This window comes from Pholcus phalangioides, unplaced genomic scaffold (assembly GCF_987345545.1).
Source record: "Pholcus phalangioides strain wild (caught in Gottingen) unplaced genomic scaffold, Ppha-v1.0 ptg000007l_1, whole genome shotgun sequence".
NCBI lineage: Eukaryota > Metazoa > Arthropoda > Arachnida > Araneae > Pholcidae > Pholcus > Pholcus phalangioides.
Genome location: NW_028301600.1, coordinates 20,220,545 through 20,235,991, shown reverse-complemented (window position 1 = coordinate 20,235,991; position 15,447 = coordinate 20,220,545). Strand labels below are relative to the sequence as shown.

Below are 15,447 nucleotides of genomic sequence, written 5' to 3'. Positions count from 1 at the left end.
CTCCTGAGTATAATAGTACATTTCAAATATATAACTACCTTCTTTGTGTGATTCTAACTATAGTAAGAAAAAAAATTCAGGTTGCAAACTTAAAAAAAAAACAATGAAAGCAAAACATTTTAACAAATTAGTGTAATCGCATCCACATGTAGCGATGTTGTTAGGCTACATTCCCGTGATTCAAAGATCCACCAATTCAACAGGCAATAAATGGACTAGGCAAGTTCCAGATCAAAACATTTATTGTTACAATTACTTAGAATAAGTTATATGTTAAGAGTTCAAATGATTACATGTTACTTCTGAAATTGACAACGATAGTCAAAACGACAAGATTAGGTCTCACCCAAATAGAGCCGTGGATCAGCTCCTATTAACATCGTTGATCAACTCGTTTGCCCAACATTGAGAACGAAGTGTCCTTATTTTCAGAAGAGGCGGACAATGTTGACCTCTCGAGATAGTTCCCCTCAGGAACCTATAGGGATCGGAGCATCATTAAGTAATGCAGCACTTGTAGACCTCGCTGAATCACAGCAGTCGGCGAAACATGCTATCGACCGTTGGCGCCACGTTGAAGACTTATTTGTACATAAGTGCAGGTTGCTGAATCATTGTAGGGTTCACCCGGCTATTTCTAGGAATCACATTCCATCTGACTAAAACACACAGTAACTGACTATTAATGACTAGAAGTTTACGTTTGAACCAACTACATGGACCAGCCGGAGTAGCCTAGCTTAGTAAATCACGTTTTTACGACATTAGTATTAACACAACAACATCTAGTTGTTAGTAAAAATTACTCAGCCATCATCCCCACTGGGAAGAGTGAGAAGATCGTACTGCTCGGAGGTTAAATGCTAAGTTTCAGGTTTATCCAGCCTATTTATAATAGAAAAAATAGGTTTGTTCTTGGCACAATGAGTGAACGAGATTCTTCCGGCGCATAGAGAAAACTATGACGTCATTCCTGTTGATCTGCATATCGTAAGACAATAGGGATTATTTCGGATATGTTGTATTTCTGGTTGGCAATAGTTCGATAACTGTGAACGCAGTCAGCCGACTTTACCCACGATATCGGTAAGGCTATTGGAGGGCGAGACCAAGCCGGCCCGTCATTTAGGAGTGGCGGTGGGGGGGGGGGGGCGGCTTTTGAAAATACACTAAAAATGGTATATATATATATATATATGTGTTAATTGCATTTTTAATTGGGTTGCTGTATTTTTGAAACATATGACAACCATATTTTTATGGGCATCTTTTTATCAGCCACCTCGTTGGGCATTTTGCCTGTTGTGGTGTTGTATTTGTATTTGTATATATACACACAAAAATATATATACGTACATTGAGTACATGTGCTTTTTCTCCCCTTGGAAAATGTTTGCTCCCCCCCCCCCTGGAAAAAATTGAAATGATGGCCCTGAGAGACCAAGACAATGAATTGTACATAATTAGCGGAAGTCCTCAGTCCTCCGCTAACTAAACAAGATAATTGATAACAATATTTCTTTACAAAGAATAACAACTAATATTGAGCATAATCATCAAATGTCGTTGACACAACCGGATCCTCGACCGGGGAAAGACCTAGTGTTAACTAGTTAGCTAGGGGGAGGATTATCGGGACATCGGTAACGCAACCCGTAACAGGAGACCCAAAGGGGCGACACGTTACACACACATGCTCTGCAACAAACAAAGAGTTGTTGTCGTTATAATTGGGACATCTACCAACCAATTCGAAACATAAAATGAAAAGAATATGACTTTAGCACGTGTGCAAAGGTGATTTTGAATTTTTATCTTCAAACTGGCAGCAGTAATGAATGTTTGAAGGACTCTTTGCACATATCCATAGCAATACATAAGGGTTAAACTGTCACTACAAAAATTATAATATATAAATGATAAAAATAATAATACATAATTACATACTGCATAATACAAAAATCACTGAAAATACAAATACAAATACACCACCACAACAGGCAAATTGCCCAACGAGGTGGCTGACTTAAGACATGGATCCCCGAGCCCCTTTTTACCCTACCTACTACTACTGCTACACCACACATGCACCCCGCCCACAACCCCCCACGGAACCCCCAACGAATCGGTACATGCGGGAATGTGCGTGTACGTGTAGTGAAACCTGATGTGAAGTTTTTTTTTGTTTCTCTGTAATGCTTGTTATGTGTAGTGCTGCCATCTGCCACCAGTTTTTCAAACTATGAGTGAAGTGTTATGATTGAATGATTTTTCGTTGTAGAACTGTTGCTCTCTGTGGCGAGACTTTTTAACGGGGAGATCGGCTCGCATTTGCGCCTTGAAGTTGGGAACCACAGAAAACCAACTTCAGCCGACCACCACTGTGGGGTTCGAACCCGGATCCTCGCATCGCGAGTCCGTCACTATAACCACTCGACCACCACAGCGGCAAGGAAATGAAGGAAAGAACTGCATAAACTAATGCACAAGCTTATTTTATGCTTCATTTTCAGCTATCCCAGAATTTAAACATCTACGTGAATATTGCACTTAAAAACATGGAATTTTTCTTGGTGGGCTTGGAAAAGTCAGGGCAACTACTTTCTAATTGGTTTTTTTAGGATAGGGTGACCAAATAAAAAGTAAAATTCTTAATTTTAGTAACTATACAACCCCTTGCAATATGAAAAAGATATCCAAAGTCCACACATTATTTGGATACTTTTTTCACTTGGAAGTATGCTTCTAGGATCAATGGTTCATGAGTTATTCCAGGGTAAAGGGACTTTCCTATGCATCCTGTATATATGTTACGGTAAAAGCCTGAAGACTGGTAAGACCTAGGTTTTACTAATGTGAGTTGGAAAAAGCCCAAAAGAAGCTTATAAAAGTTTTCATTTCAGACTTTAACCAAGTCAAAGCTCATTTTTAGTGAAGCAATTAACCATTATGAAGTTATTAAAAATGTATTTCATTCCGGCCACAGAAAATTAATCAATAATTATGAGTACTTAATAATTATAATTATTGAATAACTATAATTAACAATTAACTTTCAAATTAATCAACGACCTAGGAATTATTTGTTCCTGACACTAAATAAATAATGACTATCATTAATTAATTAATTGATTTAAAGTTTTTATTGTTCGGAAAATTAGTTAACTTACTAAGACTAGTTGAAACTTGTTTTTAATGAATCAATTGACCATCGATTGATAGCCATGATCAGAGTAGATAAATTAGTAAATTTTTCATTATAATTAATAATTGTCAGGAGTGTCAGTGTCAGGAGTAAATTAATTAATCGTGATCAATAGTTGATTAATCGGTGTCAGGAACTAATAAATTCATGGAAATAAATTCATTTGTTAATTATAATTTATTAAATAATTATACTTATTAAATAATAAGTGGCAATAAATTCATGATGGTTAATTTACTCATTAAAAATGGGCTTTGACTAGGTAAAAGTCTGAAATGAAAACATTTACAAACATATTTTGGCTTTCACCAATTTGCCTTGGTAAAACAGTTTTACCAGTCTTCAGGCTTTTACTGTAGCATACATATGTGAGTGCAGATCCTCCAATCAACTTTTAATGTAATTTTAAATAAATAATTAGTCAAGTATTTTTGAATCCATGTGAGAGTGATAAGCAAATGAGACTAAATAAACTAGAAAATAACATTAAAATTACACTATATTAACTGTTGAAGACAGTCAAAGAGACAAAGGCAGAAATTATCTAATCAAATATAAAATTGAAGTAAGAGGAAATCAACCCTCTCATTGACATTAATGCAATTTCTCCCTTCCTCAAAAGCCTCTCATTTTAGCATTGACAAACCCAGTTATTTTGTAATGTTAATTTCTCAATGATCACTTTTCCCTATACACTGCATGCACCCCATTGTACTTTGCACCAACTGAAAATTGGAAGAATGCTTATTCTATTAAAAAAAAGATATGTAATTCTATAAGGGTTTAGTGATTTCTACTATGCCTCAGAGAGGGTTAATGCAGAAATATGAAATTTGTACATTATATTTATTTTCAATTTTACGGCTTTCTAAGCTGGAGTTTCAAAAATTTCAATCAGAAGATAAGCTACAAATTTTCAATTATGTAATCATTTTAAAATAAAATTTTCATGGCATTTTCATACATATGGTTATGAAAGTCATCAGAAAAATTTGTATTCCGCTTCCTATAATGGCAGCAAAAAGCTTTGGATAACGAGGAGGCCGAAAAACATCTCCATGTACTAGCTTCCACCCGGTTTCTTCAATGGTATCTTCCTGTTAATAAAAATAAATAAAAAACCTTTCAAGCATGTATTACATAATTTATAATTACTTGTTAAGATAAACAAAGCTACTTTAAAAATGACATTTTAATGAAAAATATCAATATAAATGTTAAAATTTAATTCCTACTAGTCCATGTTTGCTTTTTCATGGTACCCTTTATCAAACAAGTTTGATACAGGAAAAATATTATTTATTTTACGATGGAATAAATAGAAGATCAACAACATAGATAATACAAAAATTTGTCGAGAACAACAGCCAGATGCATTTTGGAATTATGTGAAGTTTCTTCATAAGTTACAAGGGAAAAAATGAAATAAGTTAAAAAACCAAAATAATTAAATAAATTACCAAACACCCTCTTACGATGATAGCTGCTTGCTTTTCAAGGAAATTTGTTTTTTAAGCAACTTCCATTGCATACTTTTGTTATATAACGGGAAATTATTATTTGGCCGTAAAAAAAGGATGACCAAGTCTCAGGGATGTCTGTTGTGTGTGTGTGTGAGCGAGGGGTTTTAATGTAAATATTATACATTATTGTTTAAGGCACAGGCTTCCATTTAATGTATGAGTATTATTTATATTCTTAATTTATTCTTTACATTCTTAATTTGTTCTTTTCTAGTGTTTGTCGCACATGTATACTAGTATGGCATAAACTGTGACAGTGGAATTTCGTTTATACGTCTCTCACAAGACATTTGGCTTTGGTAATGATTCATCCTTATACAATTTAATATTAAAATATTTCATTTATGTCAAACACACAACTTCAATAATCAGAAGTTTTCACAAATCTCAAATCTTTAGAAAATGATATCATTTCTATCCACCAAATTCCTGTAATTTTTATACGTTGTAAAAATGTATCTTTGAAATAGTTTTTCACGCATATCGTCACTAAAAAAGTAAAAAACTTGAGGGTATAATTATAGTCAGATATGAAAATAAACATCAAATCGGCAATGGGCATTCAAAAATGGACTTTTGAATTTATTGGCTTTTTCTGAGAATTCAGCAGACTTGGCTGGTAAGGCCAAAGAAACCGATTTTAATTGTTTTAAAGGTGACCATATGTAATTTTAGAACATTTTTGAATATCTGAAGCATTGTTCCTGGAGCTTTAAGAAAGTGTGTCAAAAGAATTTGGGAAGGTACAGGGTATTTAATGAGAAACATAAACAGCCGTTTCTTTTTTTTAGAAAACCGTTTTTTGCTTGTTCCTTAGATACAGAAATCGATCAATAAAACAAATGTGATAAGACCTTTCCAATACAATTTAAAATTACATTCTTTTTTTCAAATCTAAAAAAAAAGTAGCATAAAAGTACTTGAGGTTTGAGCAGTAGTAATGTTATGCCACTTATAGTTTTTAAAGTGATTTATACTATATATTGTGATTGACAAAATTAATTTGTGGGTATTAAATATCCGTATAGTGACGGACTCGCGATGCGAGGATCCGGGTTCGAACCCCACAGTGGTGGTCGGCTGAAGTTGGTTTTCTGTGGTTCCCAACTTCAAGGCGCAAATGCGAGCCGATCTCCCCGTTAAAAAGTCTCGCCACAGAGAGCAACAGTCCTACAACGATAAATCATTCAATCATAACACTTCACTCATAGTTAGAAAAAAAAAAAAAACTGGTGGCAGATGGCAGCAGTACACATAACAAACATTACACAGAAACAAACTTTACGTCAGGTTGCACTACATGTACACGCACATTCCCGCATGTACCGATTAGTCGGGGGTTTCCGTGGGGGGGGGGTGCATTTGGGGTGTAGCAGTAGTAGGTAGGGCCTCCAAAAAATGGCTCGGGGATCCATGATGTTCTTAAGTCAGCCACCTCGTTGGGCAATTTGCCTGTTGTGGCGTTGTATTTGTATTTGTAAAAAAGTTGCTATATTTTGACCTAAGAATGTCACATTCTTGAACTACAGTACAACTACCATTTTTTGGTACTTTATCTACAATTTCTTCTTTTTCTATGCTCAACCAAGTGAGCTTCGTCTTCTGCATTACTCTTCTATTACCTTTCTTTTGGACTTATTCATAAATTGCACCAATTATATTTAATGCATTAATTTTAAATTTACTAAAAATGCACAGAATAAAAAAAAAGGGAAAAAAAAGCCACACACATATGACCAACAAAAACAAATTTTCAACTAACCCAATAAGAAATAACATTCGACAATTTTATGCAATCCCACGGAATTTGAGTGTCAAATTATGAGGTATAATTGTACAGGATGCTTCACCTTTTGCTTAAAGAGTAATCATAACTTCAAGTGAAAAAAATGGAAGTATGTTCCCATGAAATTCACAAAAAAAGGGGGGAAATTCAGCTTTTTATGGCAAAACAAACAGAAAACTGAGTTGAATAAATCATACCATATCTTCATCTTTATTGTATCTGGCTATATCTCGTCTTAATGTACGTACAATAATCATGGTCAAAATACCTAAAAGACAATGGATTTATTACACCATATATAAATATGAAACAGATATACATAGTGTAATAATGTTTGGTGATAGCCAATAATTATTGCAACATTTGCTCTGAATAGAATAAGAAACCTACTGAAAGAGATGACTAAATTTCAATTGATAAACTTCATTGGTCACTCTCATTCAATGCAACACAATACAATTTCATAATTCTAATTAGGCATAAAATTTCATATCCAAAAAGTAATTTTTGATTTCAATGAGTTCAAATCTTTTACTACAAAAAAAAAACTCTAAACCTGCGAAAATATTTCAAATTTATAAAATAATTATTTCTTTGAACAATGGAGGTTTTCAAGCATGAAATGAAATAAAGCCTTATGAGTTGTCATTAGTCAAAAAAAAAATTATTTCAAGCAATACGTCTATTCCTTCCCAAAGTTATTGAAATATAATTTATACAATTATATTTATACTCTACATACCTGAAAGAAAAAAGACTACTACAACAGAATTTACTGTTGAGAACCAGTGTATCTGTACATCTGTCATGGCAAGATAAATGTCCCAACGAGAGGCCCATCGAATATCACTTTCTTCCCAGCTGACTTCGTATGTAAAAAGCAATTTGGTAGGGGCTGAAATATTTGCCATTTGAATTGATGTTCAAAACATTCAATTTCACACAATGATCATCATAAAAATAGAAAATGTAAAACCTGGTTTCACATAAACTTGCATAAAACATCTGTATTTTGAATACAATGAAGAAATCTAATTATCTGTTCTGTATGCAATCTGAATCAAACTTGAAAAGCAATGAAAACAAGAAAGCTTTATATAGAAAAAATTGTTTAAAAATCATCACAGTAACCATTATTTTGATAAAAATAATTTTAAAGTATCCACACAAAAAGAAAAATTCAAATTACTATTTTTTACTTCTAACAACCAGAACTTAATTTAAAACTGGTTTTGACATGCAAAAAGAAAAAAAAAAACCAGGTTTAAACAGTCAAAAAACTAAATGAATGCTTTTTGATAATGTTTTGAACACAATAGGTATATAAAATGATGAAAAACTTTTCAATTTGCTAAGTGGAACAGGGCTGGTTATTCAAAATATGTATGATAGAGCATCAGGATTAGGTTTTTGACCCCAGAAACTAATTCAGTATTAAAATTGTCAAAAACTTATTGCCAATGTTGTCAAATACTTTTTTTAACCTCATATATATGTTAACAATATGATGATATATATGAACAACGACATTTTAGAGGGCGAATGGGTGGTCGTGGATGAGGTAGAGGGGGATAGTGATAGGGGTTTAATCATCGGCGATTCTATGGTTAGGGAACTTGGGAACCGAGTGTGTAGGGATTTTCGGGGTTTCGAGCGCTGTTGTCTTCCTGGGGGGAAGATTGGCAACGTTCGAGACGTTTTTCATCGCCGAAAGTTGCCCTTGCGGGTGATTCTGTGGGTGGGAACAAATCAGGTAGGAGCGAATATTAGTGAGTCTCTGTCAGAATACCGGGATTTACTATTATCCGCTAGGGAGGGGGGTTCAGATGTGGCAGTGATTCCAGTGCTGCCAAGGGGTAGTAGGGGATATAGGAGTAGGATCCACCAATTCAATATAGGCCTGAAGGACATTTGCTCCTCACTTGGGGTCACGTTCTTGGAGCTTCCCGCATTTACCGATAGGTGGCTTCGTTCGGATGGGATCCATCTAAATAAGAGAGGGGTCTGGGAGGTTTACGATAGTCTTAGGTCAGGTTTTTTACTCCCAGACCACGTAGTCGGGAATGCGGGTTAGTTAATGATAATCACAACAGTACTGACGGGGAATTACCCACCTCTGACTTGGATGGCTTCTCGATTGACAACAAACCACCGGGCAAATTAAAATGTGTGTTAATAAATGCCAGGAGCTTGGGTAACAAGAAAGATTTTTTAGAAACTATGATAGTTGTGGAGGACTTGGATCTTATAGTCATTACAGAATCTTGGGCAAACGATGGGGATGAATCTTTCTTACACATCTCCGGATACGATACTTTTTTGAGAAATAGATCTGATAGGAAAGGGGGTGGAGTGTTGATATACGTGAAATCATGTTTGAAGGCTAGAGAGTGTAACGTGCAGAGAAGTGATATTGAAACCATATGGGTTGAACTTGAGAACAAAAGACGTCATAAGCTTATTGTTGGGGTTTGTTACAATCCACCGAATAGGGATCAAAACTATATCGCCAAAATGCATGATGAAATTTCCTACATGTGTAAGCGAAAGAGGGTTCTCATACTAGGGGATTTCAATTACCCGGGTATTGATTGGGAGAACCTTTCATCTGGAAATCAGTATGAAAGAGACTTTCTTAAGTTGGTGCTCGAAAATTTTTTGTATCAGCATGTATCAGAAGCCACCTAGGGGTACTGCTATTTTGGATTTAGTTCTTACTAGTTCTGAGGATCTAGTTGAACATGTTTCGGTGGGGGAAGAGTTTTCTTCCAGTGATCATCGTATCGTCAGATTTCTCTGTAACTTTTCCTCGGGTAAGGTTGATAACAAAAGACTGGTTCCTTGTTTTCGGAGAACTAACTTTGATGTTTTGCGAAGAAGGTTAGCGGAAGTTTTCAAAGACCGGTTGGAATCAGTAGGGGTGGTAAGTCAATGGGAAGAATTTAGTACGAAGCTGTCCTCTGTTTTGCACGACGTCATACCCTTTGTTCGAAAAAAGCGTGTTTGTACATCACACCCTCTATGGTTCACGGATAGCGTGCGGAACCTTTATCTTGAAAAGAAAAGAGCATTCAGAGAGTATAAAAGTGGACGAGGTGACCTATCATTGTTTACTGATAAAAGAAGACTGTTGAAGAAAGCGATAAGGGATAGTAAAAAGCAAGTTGAATCTAGGTTGGCAGATAACATTGGCTCTGACCCAAAATCATTTTTTCGATACGTCAATAATGGATGTAAGGGGACAGTTGGCCCCCTCTCGATAGGAGGCTCAAAAGTAGAGAGCAATGTAGGCATGTGTAGTGCTTTCAATGACTTTTTCGCGTCGGTTTTTAATGGAGATAATGATATTCGATATACGGGTGTTGCATGGGGTAATAAAACGCTCAACGATATTCAAGTGGAAGACGTGGAGGTCCTAAATCTTCTAAGAAATGTATGTGCAAGCAAAGCACCAGGACCAGATGATATCTATCCCAGGGTTCTCAGGGAAGGTGCTAATGAATTGTTGGGGCCAGTCGCACAGATATACAGGAGTAGTGTTGCTGAGGGTATCGTCCCGAGAGATTGGAAACTGGCTAACGTTGTTCCGATATTTAAGAAGGGTAGTAGAGAAATGGTGTCTAATTATCGTCCAGTGAGTTTGACGAGCTCCCTCTCGAAAATTTTGGAAATTATCATCAAAAGGCAGTTTGTGAAGTGGATAGACGAGAATAATGTATTGTCGGATAATCAGCATGGGTTCAGGAAAGGGAAGTCATGTGTAACTAACCTCCTTTGCTTCTATGATTACGTGACTAAGGCTTTGGGTAAGAGCAAAAATGTCGACGTTGTTTACCTTGATTTCCAGAAGGCATTCGATCGGGTCCAACATGGCAAACTCTTGAAGCGTTTACACGAGATTGGAATAGGGGGCAACTTGCTGAATTGGATAGAATCGCGGTTAAGAGATAGGTCGCAACGAGTTATGGTGAACGGGGAATTCTCTGGTTGGACAGACGTCACAAGTGGAGTTCCTCAGGGAAGTGTCCTTGGCCCCATACTTTTTTCACTTTTTATCGACAAACTCGATCAGGGTATCGATGGAATTACTAGCAAATTCGCAGATGATGTGAAGCTAATGGGAGTAATCGGAAATGAAAGCGATAGGGAGTTGCTCCAGACCAACTTAAACAAGATTGCAGCATGGGCAAATGAATGGAGCATGACGTTTAGCGTAGATAAGTGCATGGTCGCTCATTTTGGTTCGAACAACCCACGGTTCTCTTACGAGTTGAATGGTGTCACTATCCCGGATGCAACTAGAGTCACCGATTTGGGAATTCTCATTGACGAGCGACTTAAGTTTTCTGAACATTGTTCAGCGGTTGTCAAAAAAGCGAATAGAATGCTTGGTCTCATTTTCAAAAAGGTCTCTTTGCGTTCTCCTAAAGTCATTCTTCCGCTTTTTCGAGGCTTAGTTCGTCCTGGACTGGAGTATGCTGTAAGGTTTTGGAGACCATACCTACAGAGGGACATAGACTTGGTTGAAGGGGTGCAGAGAAGAGCTACGCGTGTCCTTATTGGCACACAGGGCTTGAGTTATGAAGAAAGACTTCATTTTTTGAATATGTTTACATTGGATGAACGCAGGTGTCGAGGAGATATGATCGAAGTGTTCAAAATTTTCAATGGGATGGATAGGATGCACCATGAACTTTTAGTACACCGCCAATCGACTGCTTTTACAAGGGGACACCAGTATCGATTGGTGAGGGACAATGCAAGGTTATGGTGTCGCAGGGAATTTTTCTCCAATAGGGTTGTTAATAAATGGAATAGCTTACCCCCGGAGGTAGTAAATTGTAACACAATTGACACGTTTAAAAAGAAATACGATAAACATGTTGGGGTAAATCGAGAAGCTATCCATTCTTAGAATAAGACAACCATAAGTATTCTTTATGGGCATTGTATAATATCTTATCATGTGTATATATTGTTTGTAATTTGTGTTAATTGCATTTTTAATTGGGTTGCTGTATTTTTGAAACATATGACAACCATATTTTTATGGGCATCTTTTTATCAGCCACCTCGTTGGGCATTTTGCCTGTTGTGGCGTTGTATTTGTATTTGTATAAACAAAATACTTACTTTTATGTAGATTAAAGGGGGTTTTATACTCGGAATTATTATTACTGAGTAAAAAAATATCTTGATATTTAAAATTTTCTGATCTGCCCAAAATTTTATTCCATATAAAAATTCTCATGCAGCATCCCTTAATACACTAATTAAACTCATTTATTTTCACCTAAAAATTTCTTAGCTCAGGGTGCATAAATTCACAGAGTTTTAAAGAGTATTTTCAGCCAAAGCACAGAGCTGACAAGACTTGATACCCAAAGCATTTGTTTTGCACATTTAAATACAGCTTAAATTGGAAAACCATTGCATTATAAATGCTAGTAAATATACCATATCATAGCGCAAAAGTAAGAATAGCTACGTTTGACTACGGATAAGTTACAAGCTTAAATCCTTAAGCATCGTATACAAGCTAGCATTGCCAAATTAAATGACATTTTAGTCCTAAAATTTAGTATTTGGTCTCTAGATATATTTCAGTGTTATGCACAATAAAAGTATCGTTTTAAGTATCAGTGATTATCTAGATAATTTAATAACAGAAATCCACATTACATACATGATATAACAAACTTTTTTAAACACTTATCTGAGGTAAAAAGAATGCAGCAGATGGTTTATATCAATGCACATATATAAGCATTCGAAGAAATCTTGGAAGGTCAAGAATAGGGCTGACAGTGGTTTAAACTGTCAAAAACTTGCTAACCCTGATCTCTGTTTTCCTAAATTATTAAATATTTTTAACTGATGTGAATGTGATTAGAACATTTTCTAATTTTTTTGTCAAGAAACTTTGTCAGCCAAAAATACAGAATGAGAACAGAGCATCAAAATAACGAAAAAAAAAACTTTGTATCAGGGCTTAACAAATCAAAGAAAAAAAAATTAGGCACTAGCCAAATTTCATAGGAGTCAAGAGCATTTTTCATTTATTAAAAAAAATGTCCAAAATAATGTTTTGACTTACTAATATCGGCAGACACCCCAATATAATTTCTGAAAATTTTTTGCCGTAGTCATATTCCAATTTAGTTACTATATGTGAACAATTTTAGGTGCTGATGCTTATTTTTTTTAGTCACCACAGCGACTTGGCACTTGTTTTGCTTTGTAATTTTGTCACTTACCATTGATATTGACAGCTTGTTTGTTACGTAATGCTTTATAACTGCACACATTTCCAGAAAATTCCAAACTTGATAAATCAATGCTGTAAATAAATTTTTGCATATATCAGGGCAGAATGAAAACATGAAATGAAAAAGGGTGATTATTTTTACATCAAGTAAAAATTCATATATCACAATATATAATATATATGCTCATACATATATAAAAGAAAAAATTTAATATTATTCATGAAAGATACAACAAATAAAACAACAGATACGAACAAATTAAATGTGTAACACGTACCTTAATGCTTCAACTTCAAAGCCAACAACTCTGAAGTTTTCGCTAGACAGAGAAAAGGGAATACCGAAATCATTACCCGGGCATGAAAGTTAAGGTAATATAAAAAGGTAATATTATAAATCCACAAATAGTAATTTTCTGTTAAATATATACAGCATATATAACCATCAAAAATCTGTCGCTCCTGAAGTTGCTGTATTTTCAAATACCAACCTGTATAAGACAATCCAAAACCTTAAAGAACTATTGCAAAAGCTTTGCATATACCTAAGTCAACTGTGTAAATAATAAATAAGATTTGAATTTAATTGGAACAAAAAAAAAAAAAACAACAACCATTCATTGTCTGCTACCTCGACACTTTGCTAAGTAAAAGACTGAGTGCAGACTGTTAGATGAGAATAATTAAGCAGGAAATAGGTGGAAAAATGTCACAATTCATAAAGTATATTTAAATAATTTTTATAAAAAATATAGATTTATTACTGAGAAAAAAAAAACCCCAGAAAAGTTTGGTGCAAAGAGAGAGAGAAAAAACCAACCATTTAATAAAGGATTCATGGTCATTACTGGCATTTCTTACAATGGAAAAGGACAAGAAAAGTTGAAAGGAAAAAAAAATGGAAAAATCAATTTTTTATATCATAATAATGTTCGGATATCTATATATTTTTTTAAATACCAATATTAGAAAACTTTATCCTAATGATTTCCAAAGTGAAATGATCTTAATGAATGATTATTCCCAATAATAAAGTAAATAATCCTTTGCCTGATGCAGACCTGTCAACCTCAGAAGAAAAAATCCTACTCTATCCATAAAAAAGCATACTGCCCGTTTTCCAATTTACAGAAGAAAAACGAGGTGTGGGGTACCCCATACTAAAAATTGATTACGAAGTTACATAATTATAATCAGAAAAGGTCTGCATGAAAAATGATAATGGTTTACTTTAAAAAAAATTCTCAGGAGGATAACATATCAGTAAAAATTTTTTTTTGTGTCTATCTTTTGACATTTTTGCTCTAATGTTTTATCTAAAATGAAATACGATTTCACTCACTGGGACACACAGTCCCCTAATCACGTGAAAGTATCAAAAGATAAAAATTCATTAGATGGATGCCAAAGTGTTGAAAATCATCCGATATTCACAACTCAAAATTTAATATTCTAGTTATCTGAATAATTAATATTACTACAGCTTTATACAGGGTGATTCAAAACTCAATGTACAAACTTTGAAGGGAGGTAGAAAACACAAAAAAAAAAAAAACAAAAAAAACAACCCAGAATCATACAGGTATATATGATTGGAAATCCCAACCTGATCAGCAGGAGGATAAATGAAGATGTAGAAATGACAAGCCAATAATGGGTGGAAAAGCCAATAATGGATTTCTTCTTGCAGAGGACCCTGAAAGCCATGGTCGATGAGACACCCGTTGACTCTTACACCAATCTTAACAATCTCCTTTGCAACTGGAAACGTCTGTAAAATGCTGGGTATCTTCGAAAGGGTTCAACAATCAATGCGTCGCTGTTATGAAGCATGCATAACTGTGGATGGTAAGAACTTTGAGCACTTGTTGTGAAACTTAATGTGCACACGTACTGTCCTAGTGTAAAGTATAGCTAAATAAAGAGTTTTTCCACCCATTATTGACTTGTCATTTCTGCATCTTCATTTATCCTCTAGCTGATTAGGTTGAAATTTCCAGTCAAACATTCCTATGTGATTCTGTTTAGTTTTTCTGTTTTCTATCTCCCATAAAAGTTTGTACATTTGAGGTTTGAATCACCCTATATAATAGAATAATATTGCACTGGAATCAAGTGCATTATATTTTGTCAAAAACTTCCGAAAATCCTGAAAACTCCCGACCTGGAATAACTCAACAATAAAAAGTAATTTTATATTTCAGACATTGAAAAATTTCGACGATACTCAAATATAGAGAAAATAATGGTTTATATTATTATTGTAAATCTATCAACGAATAAACCAAATTTATCATCTAGTTCAGGAGAAATTTAGTTGTTTGTTTGTAATACATCACTGAAATCTGTGTTCATCAAAGTAATTTAGTAGGTTTTGGTGACAATTAGATTTTTCACTTCATCAATCTGTGTGCTTGTAGCTCACCATTAAATACGGATATCCTGTAGATAGAGGTAGTGCCACTTTATAGGATTTTTTTGTTAATAAACAAATTGTCACCAAAATCTGTTAATGCCAATTCCAAATTTTCGTCGAATATCTACTTTGACAAACACTGATTTCAGCGATGTATTGCGGATAAAAGACTAAAATTTCTCCTGAACCAGAAAACCGATATGGTTTATCGTAAGGTCTTTTGGAAGCTGGTAGAATGGACAAGTTTTT

General features: G+C 34.7%; 1 protein-coding gene across 1 annotated transcript in view; it reads right to left on the bottom strand.

Annotated features, from left to right (window-relative positions):
- The window catches only part of TM9SF4 (transmembrane 9 superfamily protein member 4), a 60,102-nt gene that overhangs the window by 19,384 nt on the left and 25,271 nt on the right, over window positions 1-15,447 (bottom strand). The window contains exons 6-10 of the mRNA XM_089232801.1: window positions 13,061-13,102; window positions 12,772-12,854; window positions 7,257-7,409; window positions 6,712-6,782; window positions 4,170-4,302 (exon numbers count right to left, since the gene is read on the bottom strand). Of these exons, the coding sequence (XP_089088927.1) occupies window positions 4,170-4,302; window positions 6,712-6,782; window positions 7,257-7,409; window positions 12,772-12,854; window positions 13,061-13,102 (482 nt within the window). The remainder of the gene's footprint in view (window positions 1-4,169; window positions 4,303-6,711; window positions 6,783-7,256; window positions 7,410-12,771; window positions 12,855-13,060; window positions 13,103-15,447) is intronic.